We start from the raw sequence: 20,530 nt of genomic DNA, 5'->3' as shown, positions 1-20,530 counted from the left end.
AGCTTGGAGAAAGAAAGATAGAACTGCATTATTCTCATTATCTAAGGTCCATCTTCATGACATACCAGAGCTAGAAATGGAATTGGTATACCATTGGGAAGACGAGAATCCCAGCACGTGTTTCCCATCTTCATGGTTTACAAGATATTCCACCTTCAATCTGACACCAGTTTCTGTCTAACAGTATTTACTGACACGATACAGGACATATTGCAAATCTTGGACCAGTTCTTTCATTCCTTGGAAGATGGACACAGTTTGGGTCATTTTAATGAGATGAATCTATCATTTCTTGAAGCTATGGAGAGGTTTTCAGCAGTGACTATAAATAGAAACACCTGATAAGATAGCAACAAACAAACAAAAACAACAAAGGAGTTCAAAATTGACTGGAAGAGTGTAGCACTCTGTACCTCAGAGCAGCAGCCTGGAACCCCCATATTCACCAATGTCATATAATGATATGTTTTGTACAAAGTATTCCTTGTGAGGTATCATTTTAAAAGTCTTGATCTCTTGAACATTAATATCCTCTTGGATTGTATGTGCTATCATTGTACGTGAAGTTATGGAAGTTTTCCTATGTGTGTGTGTTATTGAAATATGTTGTAAGGTTGGGAGACGCCCATAGCCAACCTTTCAGGTACAACAGTGGAGTAGCCAGATTCACACTGCTTGACCCATATCATAGCTAAAGATCTTTCCAGCAAGCTGATAGAAACAATAAAAGCAGGGGAAGTGACATCATGACCTGGCCTCACCCCCCCACAACTCAACACCTGATAACAGGTCTGGAGGACAAAGACTTTGAACTGGGGAGAGTGGTTCTGGGCTGGAAGACAGTTCCAGCTTGTGTATTAAAGCTCTGCGAACTGTTTCTACCATCTGTCAGGGTGAGTCAGTGCTTGATTCAAATCCTGTTTAGTTTATAGAACTCAGATTGTGAATTTACTTTTATTTCTCAGGTGACCAACTTTGATCTCTACGCTTACTACTTAGATTGCTTTTAAGTTATTATTTCTGTAGTTAATAAATCTGTTTTATATTTTACCTAAAACAGTGTGCTTTGGTTGAAGTGCTTGTGAAATCTCAGCTCACTTTACAAAGGCTAGTGTGTGTCCTTTCCACATCGAGAGAGGGGCGGACTGGGTAATGAACTTACACTGGTCAGGCTTCTGACGAGGGCAAGATGGTACAGTTCTGGGTTGCAAGGCTGGAGAGCTGGGGGGGAACTGATTGGAGCCTCTCTCTTGTTGGCTGGCAAAGCATTCACGTAACTCAAATGGATGTGCCCCTGCCTGTGGAGGTCTGTGTAAGTGCAGTACCTGTCAGAGGTTTGTAGCGTGGCAACAGCATCACGGGGTGGGAAGGATACCCCAAAGTTGGTGGGACAGAGGGTTCAGTGGTCCCACAGTCCAGGTTGCACCCCGGGGGTCCCATCACAAGGAACATGCCAGTTTCCCATACCATGATGTAAATAAAAGAATAAAATTCTATTTAAAAAAAAAAAATCTTGAGTTTCAACATCCACAGTGCATGTTTACCACCCACTAGAAGATAAAGAAATACAAACCTCTGCCACCAGTCTGCACTTAAAGCAAATCTCTGAAGCACAGCCATGCTGTTGTCTGTGTGCCAAAGCGCACAAAGGGATGGAGTTTCTCTACACCAGTTCTACCTTCCTGTTAGCACCACTTTAGCTGACTTGCTAAATGAATGGAAGTCTAGGCACCTGGCACTGCTTACCAAAAACACCACCTTCCCAAGGTCCACCGAGTATCCAGAGCCCACCTTATAAGACTTCCCTTTCTTTGAATATGGTCTGTGAAAACCAAGCCACTGAAGCAGCAAACACTAAATACACAGAATTATTTTCAACCAGTGAGGAGAGGAGAGATGTATTGTGATAAAAATAGAGTTGGCTCTGAGAGAGATTTTCGACATGAGTAATGATCCTACTAGCAAGCTAAAGATTTCCTTACTTTTAAAGCAAGACGATCCACCTGACCTCCCACTGTGCACTTGTGCTTTTTAACCTAAGATCACCTCGCTGGCTAGTTTTAAAAAACTTTTTTTGAGGAGTGACAGGGTATGTTCACAATAGCTTGCCCTAGGAAGGTTCGCTCATGATAGATTTTTTTGGTCTAAGATATAAACTGTAAATGCTGCTTATGTAATTTCCTTCTTGATTTTAAAAATAAGTGCATTAGTTACTATACCTCTAATTACATGTCACAAAAAATACACAAAATTTGGTATATAGCCTGGTTCCTGTACATACTGAGCTAGCTAGGTGGCATAGGCTGTTGCACTGTGGCTACAAGACAGTCTTTCAGATCTTCTTTAGCTGGATGAGAGATATGGTAGGCTAGGACCAACCTCAAGTGATGCTGAATGTAGATTAGCAGATTATTTTCAGACAACTAGCCACTAAAGAAAAGGCAAGCTACAGAGTGCTGAAAGTAAATTTCTAAGAGACGCAGATAGAGCAATGATAAAACTGCTAGGATCCTGATAACTGTCCTCCTAATGTCACCCATAATACATTCTAACTCAGGTCTCATAATGGTTCATGATTTTATAGGTCTGAGCTCACAGACTATGCTGTGTATGGTGATTTACCAGAAGGGGGCAATGCAGCTACACATGCAAACTGCTAGTTTGCATATAAAAACAAATACAGTACACTAGCTCACACAAGAAATCACGAATGATGAATGCATGGATTAGAATATAAAACCACCTCTATATAGCTGTCTTATAGCCACATAAAGGTAGATATATACATGCATTAATGTTGGTGACCGAATACTTGAAGGTGGGGCGAGGACAATAAAATAATCATATTAGACACGAGTCCAGAGTGTAACCAACCCAAAATGTGGGCAATTCAAATGAAGTGGTGCCTGGATGGAAACCATTCCTCTTTTAGTGTTGTAAAACAAAGCCCTGGCAAAATCACCCTCCACCTCAGTTGTGCCCAGCTTAATTGGAACCAATTATATCAGAACCCTCTGAACTGTGGAGGTTATTTTTATTATTTGTATTACTGTAGCACTTAGGAGATCTAGTCATGGAGGCTCAGGTACAATTGGACTTGCATTGCAACTAGTTCTCATTTTGCAAAATCAAAACTAGACTCAGTTTTGGCAAGCACTAATTCTGATGATACTTCATTCCCTTTAAGACCAGGATTGCTTTTTTCCATTTTGTTGAAGAGAAAATCTCAGATGCAGGCACATTTAAAGTCTAGGAAAGCTCAGATTTCTTTTTTTAAACACCTAAGTCTTAAGTGTCATACAAGTGATAGTTATATAAAAGCATACGTCTAACCAAAAACTTGCAAAGCTTCAGATAATCTTCTACACTTCAGCAATGTATAATTTCCTGCTTCTAAGTAATGCAGAAATTATAAGGTCTCTGAAACAATTGTTTTCAGTAGTCACTTATATGCCTTTTAAAAGCAATCTTCTCTCTAATACTGCTAAGAATAATGCACTTTTGGCATGAGTCCTAAACACTGTTCTTGTGGCAGTCTCAGTCAAAACTGTCTAGGATCTGTGCCAGAATTGTAAGAACAAGTGCTCAATTTTAATTTAAGAAAGGAAAAAAAAAAAAGACATGTCGGCAACATGTCCAGGGAGACTACCTATGGTCTAAAAAGTTCCTCTAATTCTCACAAGTGAATGTCAAACACAAATGCAAAAAAATTGCAACTTCCATCACTCCAACCAAAAGCAGTACCAGAAACCCAAACCGAAAAAGCTGGGGATTTGAAAGCAACACTATTCTTAACTCACGTTATTAAGCTCTTCTTTCTTCATAACACAGAGTAAGTTAAGAACAAAGGTTCATCCTTTTGGTTTCTTGGCTTTCATCACTCTGTGCCACAATATGAATGTTATCTAAGAATGTTTCTTCCCCTCACCCTCTTTAAGAAAGTTTGTTCTGGCTAAAGTTTTCCTAAGAATCTCTCAGATAGATGGATGCTTCTCCAAGAATAGAAGAGCCAAACAAAAAAAGTTCAAAAGAACTACATATGCTTGTAAGCATTTTAGTAAGCATTGTAATCGATCAGTTTGAAGTCTTTTTTGCAGTAGCAAATTATTCAAAATTGCTCTGATTTTTTAACAAAGGGTGAAAGAATACATTTAAGCAAAAGAAAACATGATTTTATAAACTAAAAGAAAAGCTATCCAACATGCTTATGCTGGAATAAACTGAAGAGTCAAGTGAAGGATAGGCTATCTAAAGACAGAAAACTAATCATATCTCCACACAGATCCATCATTGAAGGAGGTAGGTTTACATATATTAAATATTGTGGGTTTTTTTTTTTAATACATAAGAACATTCACTTACAGGGCCTTTTTGAAGAGAGTGTGGGATTGACCTAAATGCAACTTCCACCTGATTTAGCATTTTCGTTTTTTTAAGTTTTGCACATATTTACACATACCCTCTAACACCTAAATAACTCCTTCAACTAAACTTTAAGACTCTTTCTAGCAAACAGACACATTGTTCTGTTTCTGTTATTTGCAGCATTTTTCCTTTTGTACTGACAGCAATTTCAAATTAAAAAGGTCATATTGATCATGGCAGTTTAAATGGGTTACGTCACTTAGTTATTTAAAAAAAAAATGCCTGGAACTAGAGTTTTCAGATGTTTAAAAGAAAAAAAAGTTTTACTTTTGTATTAAGCGGGATTTCAGATTAACATCATCATGCAGGGGACTAGCAAATCATTAGATTAGGGTCACCCCAAAGTTTTAATTCAAATCCTGACTCAAGTAAAAACTAAGCATCTCATTTTAGCTTTCCCCAGTCTCCTTTATGACCAAATAATAAAATTGCTGCACAACTGACAGTCTCTTTAAGACAGGCCAAGACCTGGAATTACAATGATATTTATCTTGGCAGTTTGAGGAGGGTGGGGGGAGACAGAAGAGAAAAGAAGCTTTCATAGCCCCTTCCTGCTGAATGTGTGTGGCTGGGTCCTTGCTATCAGTTCCTCCTTATAAAAGCAGTAAATTTACTCACACATTTGAAGGGGGTTGGGAAAAACATCTTAAGGTAACCTGCAAAACTTTATGTTACACTATTTATTGGGTTAATACATAATGCAAATCTTAAAGTTATGAATCGTAAATGTATGTGTAAACTTGATGTACTATGTGGAGCTAATCTGGTCTTCATTGCATCGTTAAAGATTATCAGTGCTTGGAAAACTAGATAGCTTTGATGAAGAACTACATGCCAAATGAACAGCTGTAACAGCAAATCAAACAAGGATCATTTGAGGACAATTGGAATTTGACCCTGTACTTCCTGAAGAGCTAAATGATTGGTTTCACTTCATCTCCCCAGACTCAGTTTTGGTCTGCAAAATTTTTTAGAAAACTTTCCATCTGTCAGGTCCTAAAGAACCTTTTATTTACTCACTAGCTGTTGTGCTAGTAAGTAACATTTAAATAAAGAATGTTTAGAAACAAAATAATTAAGATAGACTCACAAGGGACAAGGTGATGTACAAAAAACTTTTGAGAAACAAAATCCAAACAAACTATGTAAGCAAACAATTAGTATATCCCAAAGAGTAAATATGCAAAAATGTACCTGGGGTTTTGTTAAAAAATTCAGATGGATATAGATACAAAAAAAATGTATGAAAATGGCATGTCTCCTACAAGATAAATGGGAAAAAAATCCAGTATACTATGTATGATTTGCTACCTATGACATTTCTAAAACGAATAATGGGTATTCTATACCATATACCTTTATGCTACTACACATAGAATTGTAGGCCTGGAAGGGACCTCAAGAAGCCCTCAAGTCCAGCCTCCCACATTGAGGCAGGACCAAGTGAACCTACACCATCGGCAACAGGTATTTGTCCAACCTGTTCTAAAAACCTCCAATGATGGTGATTCCACAACCTCTCTTGGAAACCTACTCCAGAGTTTAACTATTCTTAAAGTTTTTCTAATACCTAACCTAAATCTCCCTTGCTGCAGATTAAGCTCATGACTTCTTGTTTTATCTTCAGTGGACACGGAGAACAATTGATTACAGTCCTCTGCAAAACAGCCCTTAACATACAAGACTGTTATAAAAAGGTGCCCTCCCTCTCAAGACTAAACATGCCCAATTTTGTTTAACTTTTCTTCATAGGTAGATTTTCAAAATCTTTCATCATTTTTGTTGCTCTCCTCTGGACTTTCTCCACAATTTGTCCAGAACTGGACACACTACTCCAACAGAGGGGCTCACCAGTACCAACTAGAGTAGGACAATTACTTCCCGTTTCTTACACGAGTCTGCCCTGCATCAAAAAGAGGTTGCCATCCACCACGCCTTAGTGCCAAATGCAGATGTTTAAGAAAGCTCTAAAAGAACTCGGATACATACCAGGGACAGATATTTCTAAAAGTCATCTTAGTGGCATGATCTGGTTTAAGCAAGCTGTACACTGATAACTAAACATAAAAGTCTTCCCTTCTGTACAGCTACACCAAAAGTCTCAAGGCCAATGACCTAGTATTTTGAATAGCAACAGATATATAAATACATAGTTATCTCCATTCAAAATACAAGGCAATGCATTTAGGCTTTTGGAATCAATTACCTCCTGGGAGCTGCAGGGTGTTCAGTACTTTTGGAAATCAGACTACCACGTCTACACATGGATGTAAGAGCCTTACTTTAGGATCCTGGTTTTGAAAATCTTAGCTAATGGATATACATTGTTCTTGCACAATATACAGGGAATATTTCTTAAGCTCTTGGGACAATAAGCATAACAGGAGCTCTGCCACCTTAGCTCCAGTCTTCTATTTCTACCTCTTCTAGCCGCCTCCTTTGCTCTTTCTGCTGCTCTATGCGTTTCTGTCTCTCTGCCAACAGCTGCCTCTTGTACTCCTCTTGCTCTCGGAGCTGCTGTTCCTGTAGCAGCTGCTGTCTCCGAAGGGCCTCTGAACGTTCCTTGTTTTCCTGCTGCAGTCTCAGGAAATCACGTCGGAGGGTAGATTCTCCAGGCACATTGACAATCGAACTGCAAAAGCAGAAAGTTAAGCCTCCCATGCCACAGAGCCTAAAGAGCCATTAAATACCTTCTCCAAAGCTTATACAGTACGCACGCACACGCACACACACAGACACAAACAATTAGTTTAAATTTTAATCTCTTGCCTTTCAAAATAAACATACTGGATGCATATCAAACAGGTACTCTCTCTGGAAGATGTCAAACCAGGTCAGGCAAAGAAAGAGTCAACCCAAACTTTTTCCCAGTCCTTGAACCGAGCCTACATCCTCTCTTTAAACTCTGAGAGAGGTCTGATTAGAACCCTAGCTACCTGTGTACTTTGCCCCAGACACATACACTGTAAGTCTCACACACCCACCACCTCTACAGTAGTGATTCTCAACTGGGGGGGACGCACAGGTCTTCCCGGGGATACATCAACTTATCTAGATATTTGTTTAGTTTTACAAGAGGCTACATAAAAAGCACTAGCAAAGTCAGTACAAACTAAAATTTCATACAATTGCTTGTTTATATTGCTCTATATACTATACACTGAAATGTAAGTGCAATATTTATATTCCAATTGATTTATTTTGTATTTATGTGGTAAAAATGAGAAAGTAAGCAATTTTTCCGTAACAGTGTACTATGACACTTTTGTATTTTTATGTCTGATTTTGTCAGCAAGTAGTTTTTAAGTGAGGTGAACCATGGGGGTACGCAAGACAAATCAGACTGCTGAAAAGGGTACAGTAGCCTGGAACGGTTGAGAGCCACTGGTCTACAGGGTATCAAGTCCCTCTATCGTGTATCCAAGTTTAGAGTGGACGGGATGGGGACCTCAAAAAAGTTCAGAGGTCTGAGCGAATGTTCCTTTTGAGGTTCATGTCTCATGAATGTCTGTGATTAATTATATTTAGTAACAGGTGTAAAGGCTTATGAAAAGGAAGTATACTCCAGATTTGTCAAGGCAGGTTATAAAATTATTTATCTAGATCTTTTAATAGCCTCCCATCAGCAACTATTACCTTGGCTCTCCTTCTTGTTCAGGCACTTCCTCCTCCTCTTCCTCACTGCCGCTATATTCATATTCTGTCTCGTCTAGCAGGAAAGAGGAAACAATATTCCATGTGGCTCTTTCAATTTTTTATCTTAAAATACTTAGCTCCTGCTACAGGGCCTCAGCAATCCAGTTCTGACCATCTTAAATGATCAGATTTATATACAACATTTTGGAACCATTCAAATGTCATCTCATCCCAGAGACAGAAGGAGACCTTCATTTGGATGTGAGCTTCAGTTTAATCCACAGGCTTTGTATACAATGATAACTATATGGTCTTAGATTTTTTTGTAAAATCAGAAGTTGGTAGAATATCAAATAATCAGTTTTTTAAAAATATATACAAGTAAGCACAGGCTTAATTTTAAAAGTCTGCATACCTTTCTCTCCTCTCTTCTTCCTGGTCCTGTCTATGTGGTCCTTAAGCTGGATTCGGACTTGCCTTTCATTTGGCTGATCGCGTATAAAAGGATGTTTTAAAAGCTGCTCGGTGGAGGGTCTCTGCATATAGTTCTTCACTAAACAACCTTCTATAAAACTAAAGAACTTTTTTGACCTGAGGAAAAAAAGAAGTGTAAAGCTAAGACTCAAATAATCCATTTTTTCAGTTTTTCCTCATTAGTCCAAAAACCTTCAGTTCTCTCCCTCAAAACAGCATGCTTCTGTCTAGCAGCATAAATGGTATCTTAAATAGATGTCCTCAAAAGAGCCACAAAAATGCTACTAAGACAATTTGGGAACTCTTCCATTATTGCAAGTAATACCAACCTGTTTTTATATGCACTTGGCTTAGTGGGATAGGTCTGTAGGAACTGAAGAACATTTTGTTTTTTTAACTATGCATTTTTTAAATAACATTTTCTCAATACTTAATGCCTTATAATCTGTTCAGTCGGGACACACAGGACCAAATTAATCCCTGATTTAACTACTGGAGTTTAGTGATGGAATTCAATTCACTTCTGTATAATGGATACAGGGATGAGGAATACATGTTTGGTAAATGAGAACGTTATATTGCTAAAGTAGTAACTACTCCATGATACTCCTGGGGGAGTTCTGCGCTACTGCACAATGCAGAATTTTGCAGAAATTAACATTGTGTGTGCAGAATTTCCTTTTCCCGCACAAAAATGGGCTGCAGTACTGCTAGCCATCACTAGAGGCCACTGGACTCGACAGATCCCAGCTTACATATAGAAGACACTGCTGGGAGGAGGGAGAAGGAACTAGAGGGTTCCTGGCAGCTGCAATTCCCAGCATGCCCTGAGGAAAGGAGAGGGCGGCACATAGAAACTCCATGCAAACCCGGGACCAAGCATCAGGCTGTTTCTCCCTCTGGATCCCTGGACTCAGGGGGGCGAGGGGGACAGATGTCGGGGCAAGGGGGGCCCGCAGCTGGGTTCTGGGGGGGAGGGATTGGGTGTCTAGCCCCCCAGCTGGGCTTGGGGAATGGGAGGAGGGGGGAGAGAATGGGTAGAGAAGCAGGAACTACATTGTCATATCGGCTTCTTTAACTCTCTAATCCTGGGGGAATTTTTGCGTGTGTCTGTATTGTTACAGACATACTTGCTGACAGGTATTTTGAAATAAACCAAAATAATTGAAACTGGCAATTATGCAGTGTTATTTTGACAAATGAAATTTGCAGAATTTTGCAGAATTCTAAAATATTGTGCACAGAATTTTTAATTTTTTGCTGCAGAATGCCCCCAGGAGTACATGAGACATGCTTAAAGAGACACTTTCAGGATAATTTTCTCCTTACCTCTGTTTCTAATAAAACTTGAGAAACAGAGTGAAAATAATGCTTAAAATTGTATTTTTCATCACGTATCCTGTTTACTTTTTGCCCTTCATTCACCTCGCTAAGTAAAAACACTATCAGTACCACTGCTGTTTTTAGCCAGTTTAACATTCTGATTCTTATGTACTAGCAAAATGCTGCAATGTTGTGGTCATAAACACTACAGATAATGCTTACATCTAAAACAAGCATTTCTTCATCCTTTTTCAAAACTCTATGAATAGGTATGACTTCATAAACTCCATGTTTTATAAAAAATTATTTAAAATAAACACACTCACACAGATGCTCCAATAGTAACTACTGTATGAGAAAGTCATTCCAGCATTCCAAACAATGATCCAGTGCACCAAGTCAACAGAGTTAATTATGTTATTTATAGATCGGTGTAACTGGTCACACCACTTTACTAATTTATTTTTTGACGGGACTCTACCATTCAACCTCATAGTCATACAATTTCCATTCACCGAGGGCATATTTCTTGTATGAAACAAACACACACACACACACACTTTTCCTTCACTTAAGAAGAAAGCACAGTAAAGCATTACTTTTCTTAATGCTGAGGCTTTCATTGACAATTTTAAGGTTATCATGTTCAACCTACATAAACCCTCATTCTAGTGAAAATTATTGCTTCATACAAATCAGTTGTGTCTAATAATGGGGAGGAAAATCCCGTATTGTTAAGGGATTATTCCCAGCTGGCAAGAGGAACAATTTCAATCGTTTGCAATAATTATAGTAAAAGCCTTCATTAATTTTAATAGTTCCTTTCAACTCAGCATCTAGAAGTCAATGGCGCTGTCCTGTTTCTTTATAATACTGTATCTTAGAAAAGATATTGCATATTAGGAATGCAGCAGAAGTCTAGTCTTTGAGCTGTGGTATAATTTGTCACCTTAATATGATGCTGCTCTGTCAACAGAACAGCTCATTTTTTGTCTCATGATTCAAAAGACAAAATTTTGCTGAAAAAAAAAAAGAGCTAAAAAATAATCAATGCACATCTCATTTTGTGCTTTGATTTAATAGTGCAGAAGATAATAAAAGATTGATTTTAGCCAGCCTAAATTATTTTACAGTTCATGGAAATGGTAACAAAAAAGCATCCCATGAAATAAAAAATAAGAAAGTGCTATGTTGTAAAGGAAACATGAAACAGACTACAGAAAACACAGTAGCTTCTACATACCATTTCTTGGATTTTAGCCGTGGAGGAGGGTTTCTGGGTATAAGAAACAGCGCCCTCATTGGATGCATGTCACAGAGGGCTGGAAAAAAATAAAATTTTGTTCAGTTGTTTTTCCACTTCTCATGATTCTGCATTTTCACTGTCTTCACTTCAGAATTATTTCATTTTCATAGACATTTCCCCACCATCAACCCCTACATGTGATGGACACGGGAATGACATTAAGCAGAATTAAACTGAAATGCAAAAGTTAATACTAAAGTTCTGCCCCTAACTCTGAGTTCAATGCAGTCAAATATAAAGGCCTAGATGATCCCCTCAGATCCAAACATGATGGGGACCTCTGTGCAGAGATCTCCATCTCCCTCATGGAAAGGAGAGTCAGCCTCCTCTGCAGCACCGTCCCCACACCGTTCTCCAAACACAAGAGCTCTCTGTAGTGTCAGGATCCATAAAGGTGGCAGGGGTAGAGACATAGCAGGTTGGGGGCCAAAATGAGGACAGGAGCAAGGGGGCCCCGTGGCAAAGGAGGACATCCTGGTATCTCAACTTCAGCTCAACACCACTGCCAATGAGTGAAGGGGAAAAGGAGGTGCTGAAGACTAGAGATGGTAGGGGGGCAAAGGACTCTGTGCAGATGGCCCTAATCTCCCATGCTTGGCAATGGATCTCTAAAACTATCCTGCAGGGAGTGCAAACCTAAAGGAATGACCAGAGAGGATACCGGTGAGGGGTTCATTATGACTCATTTCCTCCCCCAACAGACCCCATTGTGAGTTCTTCTGTAAGAGGGGCCAATCTGAACCCAACAGTTTAGCATGAAGTAATATCAATTACCAAGTCCAATCAGGTGAAATGCACACACAGGCTTACAGAGCCCAGTGACAGAGATTTAATTAAAACAAAAGGAGGTTGCTTACTTGTAACTGGAGATATATGGTCCCTATCTGTATTCCACTGTATTCCATCATGCATCCAGACCCAGAGATTTTGAAAGTAGTAATGTCCGTTGGTCCACCCGTGTGCCCTTGGCTCACCTCATGGTTTCATCCAAGGTGATAAAAGGTGGGGTGGACCGACCACGTCTCCAGTTCCTTCTCCCCCACAAATCCAATGGTTCCGCAGCAGAGGGGAAGGAGGCCAGGAAGTGGAATAGAGATAGGGACCACACATCTTGAAGAGACTCCAATTACAGGTAAGTAACCTCCTCTTCTTCTTCGTGTGATAGTCCCTATTTGTATTCCACTGAGGGCGATTAACAAGCAGTATTGACATCAGAAGAGGGTGTGAGGATGAGGATGGAACAGCTGAGTGGAGGACAGCCGTGCCAAATAAGGCGTCCATAGCAGAGTCCTGCACCCAAGCGTAATGCGTAGAGAAGGTATGTACTGAACTCCACATGGCCACCCTATGTATGTCCTGAACCAGCACATCTGAGCGGGTGGCCATGGTCAAAGCCTGGGCTCTCATGGAAGGGGCCCTCACCCCAGGGGGAGGAGGCAATCCTGACAGCTGATAGCACAGTGGAATGCACCCCGAAATTAATTTAGATATTCTCTGTGTGGAGATTGCCTGTTCCTTAACTCTCTGAACTATAGTAATAAACAATCTAGGAGATTTCCTGATCGTTCTTGTCCTCTGCAGGTAGAAGGCCAAGGCCCGATGGATGTTGAAGGTATGAAGTTGTCGTTCCTTTTCTGAAGCATAAGGCTTCAGAAAGAGAGCAGTAAGTGGATGGGCTGGTCGAGATGAAACTTGGATATGACCTTTGACAGAAATTTGGGGTGTAGGTTCAGAGACACTTTATCCTAATGGAAAGTGGTGAAAGGAGGGTCTGCCATTATGGCCCCATGCTCACCTACCCTTCTTGCCGAAGAGACAGCTGCAAGGAAGGCAACTTTCATGGAAAGGAGGGACATGGAACATGAAGCCAGCAGCTCAAAGGGCTGTTTCATTAGTGCCAACAGAACGAGGTTAAGGTCCCACTAGGGAGCAATAGGCTGTAGGGTGCGATGGTTGCGATGAGGCCTTTCTGAAACCTAGCAGTCAACAGGTGTGTAAATACAAAGGGTGGAAGGCACTAACTGCCGCTAGATGTATCGTGAGGGAGAGATGCAAAGCCTTCAAGGGCAGGAGGTAATCCAAAAATAGGGGAATCAGCACCTCTTCTGGGGAAAGCCCCTTCTGCTGGGCCCAGGGGGTGAAGTGGTTCCACTTGGCCTGGTAGGAACACCTAGTGGACTCTTTCCTGCTGCTCAAGGGGATGTTTTGCATCTCTCATGAGCACACCTGTTCTAGATTAGATGCCCATCTAAATACCACACCCTGAGGTGAAGCATCCGCGTATCTGATCCTGTTGTGGTGTTGCCTCAATAGCTTGGAGAAAGTGGGGACCAGCTGACATGTGGAGTAGGTTGGGAAACCAGAACTGACTGGGCCAGCATGGGAAAATCAAGATGACCGTTGCTCTGACCTGTCTGATCTTGTGGAGTACTCGTGGCAGGAGTTGTAGAGGGGAGAAGGCATAGTTAATCTGGTCCGACCAGCAGAGTATGAGCGCATCATCTTGAGGGAAGGGACCACTACCCCCCTGGAGCAGTAAGTGCTGCATTTGTTGTTGACTGCAGAGTTGAATAGGTCCCTGGTCAGAATCCCCTATTGGTCGAAGATATCGCATACTATGGTGTCATGGAGTTCCCACAAATCGTCTGCTGAGGGAGAATCTGCAATCATATTCTGAGTCCCTGGGAGGGAGGCTGCAGATAATAGGATCTGGTGGGTGATGCACCAATTCCAGAGGTTGATCACCTCCATACAGAGAGCAGTTGATTTTGTGCTCCCTTGTTTGTTGATGTGGTAAAAAGTGGTGGTGGTGTCCGACATGGTAAGAATACAATGGGGATGGATGGATGGGAGAAATACTTGGCATGCCTTCCTTACAGGCCGGCGTTCTGGAATATTGATGTACATCCTGGATTCCCAAGGGGTCCCACGTTCTCTGTGTCATGTGATCTGTGTGCACTCCCCATCCTATGAGGGATGCTTCGGTGATGATCGCTCTGTCCAGAGAAGATGGGAGAAAGAGGACCCCCACACAAACCTGTCGTGGGTCCATCCGACACTGAAGGGAAGAGAGTACCACATGCTTCCTTACCTCTCAGCTAGACCCTGGCGCATGGTCCATAGCGGTGGTACCACCAGTGCTGACTTCAGACTCCGTAGCTGGAGGCGCACTCCTGGCAGCCTCAGGCCGATGTACAGTGGAGGCTACCCAGACAGGGTCTGAATGAGGTTTCATGGTGACTTCTATGAGGGGCTTCCGGAGGCAGAGAGCCCAACCTTCTCAGGTATGGCTGGGGAAGCACTGACAGATACTGTACCGGGATGCAATGTGAGCTTCTCCCAAGCTCTTGGGAGAAGTGTTGATGTTTGTCGCAGTGTTGATGTTTGTCGCAGTGTTGATGTTTGTCGCAGACGGAGGCAGTGTTGATGTTTGTCGCAGACGGAGAAGGAATGCAGGCAGGAGGCACAGATTTTAAAGACTGAGGTTTTCAGCATAGTCCAGTACCCACATGTGGGTATGGGTGGGAGGGTCCACGCGGAACAAAACTCCCCAGAAAGAACCCTAATTCTACTCCTAAAACTAACAAACTACTAAAAACTACTAAAAAAACAATAGGAACAGTAAACTACTCTAAAAACTATGTTCAATTGTATATTTTTAAGGCGCGTCACATGCAAGAGGACACTAATAATTCCAACCCAGACCATGCAGCAGTAAGAAGAAACTGGGGACGTGATCGGTCTGCCCCTCCCTTTGTCACCTCAGACAAAACCATGAGGTGAGCCAAGGGCGTATGCACGGACCAACAGAAGCTGCTACTACCAAATCCTCTGGCTCCAGACATAATGCACATGTATAAACCCTCAGTGGAATACAATAGGGACTAGCACTGGATGAAGAGCAAAAAAATATTCACATGATGTGAACCAAAAAGTGGTTTAAGAAACCTAAAGAACTACGGTTACATGCAAACTAATAGCGAAATAGTGGTTCTAATGCTGTTAGCTTTGTGCTAGTTGATTCATCCTGAGAGAAGCCTCTGTAGATTTGGACCCGTGCAAATGTGCAATTATGAGAAAAACCCATCCAATCTCTTAAAACATGAATGTGATAAGAACACTCAGCTGTACGTTAGATTTAAAAATCAGAGTTGTAAGCATGGGCTCCAATGAAGCTACCATTTTGAGGCTAGACAAAAGTCAACACCCCTGAATGTCTGAATGGGGTGGTAGGAAAAAAGACAATTTGCAGTTTTACAAATAAAATAGTTACTTAAAAAATTGATAAGCAATTTTTCTTTTTTTTGTAATTCAGTTCTTGTTTTTTGCTCCCCTTGCTGCTGTCAGCTTCATGCTTTGTTAATCTTCACAGAGGACGTGAAGGAGAAAAAAGCACCATGGAAAAGTTAGGCATTTTTAGTTTTTAATTTTACCCTCAAAAATCATCAGACTTGACAGCTGAATATACTCAGATAGTCTGCTTTTAAAAGTTCTTCCCTGACAGTGTTAAAGCTAAATCTATAATTTAAACCATTGTCTTCCAAGAGTCTTCTACTCTGTCCAATGAAAACTAAAACAATTCATAAGAGGAAATTTAAATAGATAAGTCTCAGAGTTCAAAAAGAATGTTACTATTACACAGACTCATGTAAATCAGAGATAGAAAGGGCCTACTAAGTCATGCAGTCTATCTCCCTGACAGAGCAAGATTTTTCAAGCCAGTACACTTTTAGCATTTTTTAATCCCAGTCTGGTTTTAAATATCCCAAGCAATAGGGCTTCCACCACTTCCCTGTGGACACAATTCCAAAGCCCAATATATCTCATGGTCAGGAAGTTTACAGACCCATTGACTTCCAAATAGTCCTCATTGCTATTACACTACTACAATTACAATCGCTGTGAAAGTAATGCTTTCACACTGTAGTAGTATCTTTATCAAGAGAGTTGCCATTTATAGGATTTTATATTTATGGTGCAGGAAAAACCAAGGAGTACAGATACACCATCAATGTATTTTCAGAAACCTCAAAACTGGGTTTGAATTACGACCAGCAACTCATAAGTATATGTTTCTGTCTTAATGAGCCCCTTAGGAAAAAGCACACATATCACTTACGGGGAGCTCCTTCTGCCATCTCAATGGCCGTAATGCCACATGACCAAAGGTCACTCTGCAAAGAGAGAGACCATATGTTAGTAGGTACGCTTTCTCACTGTCATACTCCATAATGGCATTTACTAATGAACTGCAGGTAAGAAACTAAAACCAGCTACCAAGGGTATTTAAACAACATTTTTAAAATGGCTTTTCCTCTTTTAGCCCTAATATAAAATGCCAAATATGATGCCATATAGCATCTGTGTTATCTAAACACACATACAATTCTGCACACATAATTTCTTAATAGTATACAAACACTTTCATATTAGGACATTTCAAGACATAATTAGGTCATAATTGCCCAAAAGTTAAGTTCTGTAAAAAATAATTATATTTCCCTGGATATAGTTATTGTAAGAGGTGAACATTCCCCAGTAATATTTGCAATCCAAAGATTGAAGCCCTCTCCTAGCATATGAGACCCTGAAAATGCATAGATTAGAAACAAAAATGAAACCAAGTAGTCAGTTTTCAGATGTGTTAATTATCAGAAATACAAACCTTATATAAAATAGTTCTAAAAATTAGATTTTAAAAACTCTTTTCTGCTGTTGATAGTCTAACAGTATTTTTATGTAGGGATTTTTTTAAAAAATTGAGCCCATCGCTGCTTATTGTCAGTTCAGCCAAACCTCTACCTTTACATTGCCCAGTAAAATTAGAACATGTCTTAGCAGCATGAATTCCTAATGCCAGGAGACACAGAAAACCGGCCATGCGCTCAATAAAAGTAAGAAGCTACTGTTCCATGGACCACTGGTGGCCAGAGTGAGCACCTCATCCCAGCAGTCTTGTATTATTTGTGTTATTATACAAGGGGGATCCTGGAATGGAAATCTTTCAGGATATTAGCATTGGATAGCCACTAGGACCACAGGATAACTGCATTCCCTGCTGAATCAGAACTATGGTTTAGAGATTCTCTTCCACCATAGGAACACCAAAAATAAGTAACTGCTGAAGAGTCCTGGAATGGAATTGAGCTCAAGGGGCTACAGTAGGTCCTGACAGGAGACAATATCACCCCCATTCAGCATGTGGAGAAGAGAACTACCATTGAGGAAAATAGTGCTCAGAGCTTCCAGGTTGATAATCCTTTTAGAATATGGGAAGACATCCTGGAATGGGTGAACAAACTCTTCTCTGTGCTCACCATTAGCTCCAAGCAATGGAACAACTGCATTTTCAGGCCCCAGAAGCTTCCCAACCAGGCACCAGTTTGTTCTGGCTCAACCCATCAGTTGCAATGATTAAAGTAAGCCTGTAAAACACTAATTTTCTAAGAAATAGAATATGTAGTAGGAGGATATTGAGATCTCTCTATGTGAAGTACCTCCCCTTCACATCAGGAGCAATAAGGGAGTGTTTTAAGAGACATGAGCATAAATCACAGGTTTGTATGCCCCATGGAATTCCTTTACATTTGATCCCCTTTAATTATTAAACATGTAGATTAGTTTGGGGGTTTTCTCCCCCTCAGAATAATTTCTATCTATTGAGGTCTGTTATCTTACTTTAACCTTCACCCTTATGTCTTATCAACTCCACCCTGAAAGGGATTAATTTTTTTCCACAGATCTCAATCAGGGCAAGGAATATGTAAAGTTATTAGTCAAGACAAATGGGCTCAATCCTAGCTAGATGTTCAGGTGTGCATAACATCAACCAGGGACATTCATATATCTAACACGAGTATCAACCCCAACGCACTAGTTCCAGTGCTCTTGATGTAACTATAATCACAGACTTTCACATTTCCTAGCTACCTCTCTTAGTTTTTAAGGTTGGAGAGATGCATTAGTCTGAGTAAAGATTAAAAACACATTTCATATTTTATTCCCTCTCTTGTGGCTCCCTGAAACAAGCTAAAAGGTACTTAGGAGATTTCCAGAAAGCTTCTATAAAGGAATTTAGCTTTAGAAGATGTAGCAAAAACAAAAACAAAATTTGGTATAAATACCATCAAGCCAATTTTACTTTTAGGGAGGTTAGATTTGATGCTTGTAGCTCAGTGCAGGACCAGTTGTGTCCAATTAATTTTTGGAGAAATATATTGTTTGATGGCTAAATCTTCTATGTGATTGTGACAGAGTGCTGAGAACAAGCAGCTGAACCACCACTCTGGTCACTGTAAATCCAATTAGTTCCCCCCACTCCAGGAGGGGGCTTGATTGAGGGAAGGACTGACTAGTTACTAGTTCAGGCTCAGCTGGGGAGAACTAAGGAGATAATTAGCCCATTAACTGTAAGTGTAGAAAAGAAGCACAAGAAGGAAGTGCAAGAGAGAGAGAGGCCAGCAAGGCTAACGTAATGGGAGACCTCTGTGTAGAGAGCTCTCTTCTGTCTGGCAAAAGGGGATGATGATTGTATGTCCCTTTAAATAGAATTGCTGCATGGGACTGTCAAGGGGTGTTGGCTGGCTGATATAACAAAAATAAAATACATGATGTGGGTTACAAACCAGAGGTGGTAAAACCATTTGTGCAGGAAGACAAAAGTGGAGAGCTGTGCCCAGCCACAGTGATTAACATTCAGATGATCTCTCAAACCAGGACAGTGCATGCTTTAACCGGCTCCTTCTGCATTACATTGTAACTTAACTCTTCTATTCTGGCAAAAAGATGCATTTCAGATGGGGGCTCTATTTAAGGCAAATGTTAAAATGTATTGTTTTGACATTACCACAATAAGCAGGATATATTAAACAAATTAAAATGCTAAGATATTCATAGAAATCGAAAAACAACAAAATTTCTTGTTAGACTCTTTCTACGCCATTTTGTACTATGCCTAGCACAAGGGGATCCCTGTCCCTGACTGAGGCTCTTAGAAGCTACTGCAGTACAAGTTACAAATACAGTGTTATTAATTATGATCATCTAGTAACGATCTGTTCTTTGTACTCATGTTATACAGATTTACCTTTACAAGAAATCACTCTCACAACCATACACAGAGACAAAGTAAGAGACAAATATAAGAGCTGCCTTCACTCATGGTTATTAGACACTATGTATCACTATATTATTACTGTGTGAACAGGACTTTCTTACTCTGTAATCATAAGTAGCATCTGGATTTTCATCACAGGCAATAACTTCTGGAGCCATCCAGTATGGGGTTCCAATAAATGTGTTTCTCCTGCCGACCGTCCTGTCCAGCTGGGCACTAACACCAAAATCCACTGTGGGTGGAATAAAGATTAAAATAAAATAAGAGGGGGGAAAAACATGCTGTGATTACTTCTCTAAGATAATTTGGAAAATAAACCCATGTAGAAGATCCATGTTCAGGAGAAACCATTAAGGTTAATACTCAGACTTGCCAGAGTCCTCAGGCATCAGACCACGAAAAACAGGAGAAAGAGCAAAACACAAGCAGCTCTTCAGGACCTCTCACTGGGCTGCCAGTGCAGTCTTCCCATTATCTGTGGAGCTCCCTTCCCATAGCAGCGAAAACGGATGCAAACATATTGTCTTGGGGGCAGAGGGAGACTTGCTATCTCCACTAATCATGAGGCAGGGTGTCTTGGCTTATCCAGAGCGACCCTGCTTTCCACAGATGCTCTCATGATGTGGCAGCACCACCAGGTCAGCTCGGCCACCATTTGGTCCTTCACTCTCTCTGCCCAAAATTCAGGAGAGAAAATCAAGTACTGCTCACCGGGACTGCTTCCTGTCCTAATACATGTGAATGAGGCACAGTGGGAAGCAAATGCGGAGCGCAGTTCAAAAGGTACTAATTCGGGGCTCATCTACACACAGCTTTTGCAGTTACTGATTAATTAAATTGGTAGAAAAACAATTTTATTAAATTGATGCAACTGCCCTTGCACAGACATGGTTATACTGGTTTAACTGTTTTGGTAGGTGTAAATTTAATGCACCAAACTATATAGATATAAACCCCTTCATATAGTGTGACTGCATCCGTATTAGGCAGTGTTTCTCAAACTGGGGCTTGTGTAGGGAAAGCCCCTGGTGGGCTGGGCCGGTTTGTTTACCTTCCCCGTCTGCAGGTCCAGCCGATCGCGGCTCCCACTGGCCGCGGTTCGCTGCTCCAGGCCAATGGGGGCTCCTGGAAGTGGTGCGGGCCGAGGGACGTACTGGCCGCCGCTTCCAGCAGTTCCAATTGGCCTGGAGCAGCAAACCACGGCCAGTGGGAGCCGCCATCGGCTGGACCTGCAGACGGGGCAGGTAAAC

The 20,530-nt window shown here is 40.9% G+C and overlaps 1 protein-coding gene across 11 annotated transcripts in view; it reads right to left on the bottom strand.

Annotated features, from left to right (window-relative positions):
* Positions 1-20,530, bottom strand: part of MAP4K4 (mitogen-activated protein kinase kinase kinase kinase 4) — a 236,973-nt gene that overhangs the window by 60,847 nt on the left and 155,596 nt on the right. For all 11 annotated transcript variants that reach the window (XM_045006210.1, XM_045006202.1, XM_045006185.1 and 8 more), the window contains exons 7-12: positions 19,382-19,512; positions 16,284-16,338; positions 11,102-11,180; positions 8,477-8,652; positions 8,062-8,134; positions 6,847-7,057 (exon numbers count right to left, since the gene is read on the bottom strand). In XM_045006210.1, the coding sequence (XP_044862145.1) occupies positions 6,847-7,057; positions 8,062-8,134; positions 8,477-8,652; positions 11,102-11,180; positions 16,284-16,338; positions 19,382-19,512 (725 nt within the window). The remainder of the gene's footprint in view (positions 1-6,846; positions 7,058-8,061; positions 8,135-8,476; positions 8,653-11,101; positions 11,181-16,283; positions 16,339-19,381; positions 19,513-20,530) is intronic.

Source organism: Mauremys mutica, chromosome 1 (assembly GCF_020497125.1).
Source record: "Mauremys mutica isolate MM-2020 ecotype Southern chromosome 1, ASM2049712v1, whole genome shotgun sequence".
Taxonomy (NCBI): Eukaryota; Metazoa; Chordata; order Testudines; family Geoemydidae; genus Mauremys; species Mauremys mutica.
Note: the sequence above shows the minus strand (reverse complement) of the source record. Positions and strands in the feature narration are given on the sequence as shown.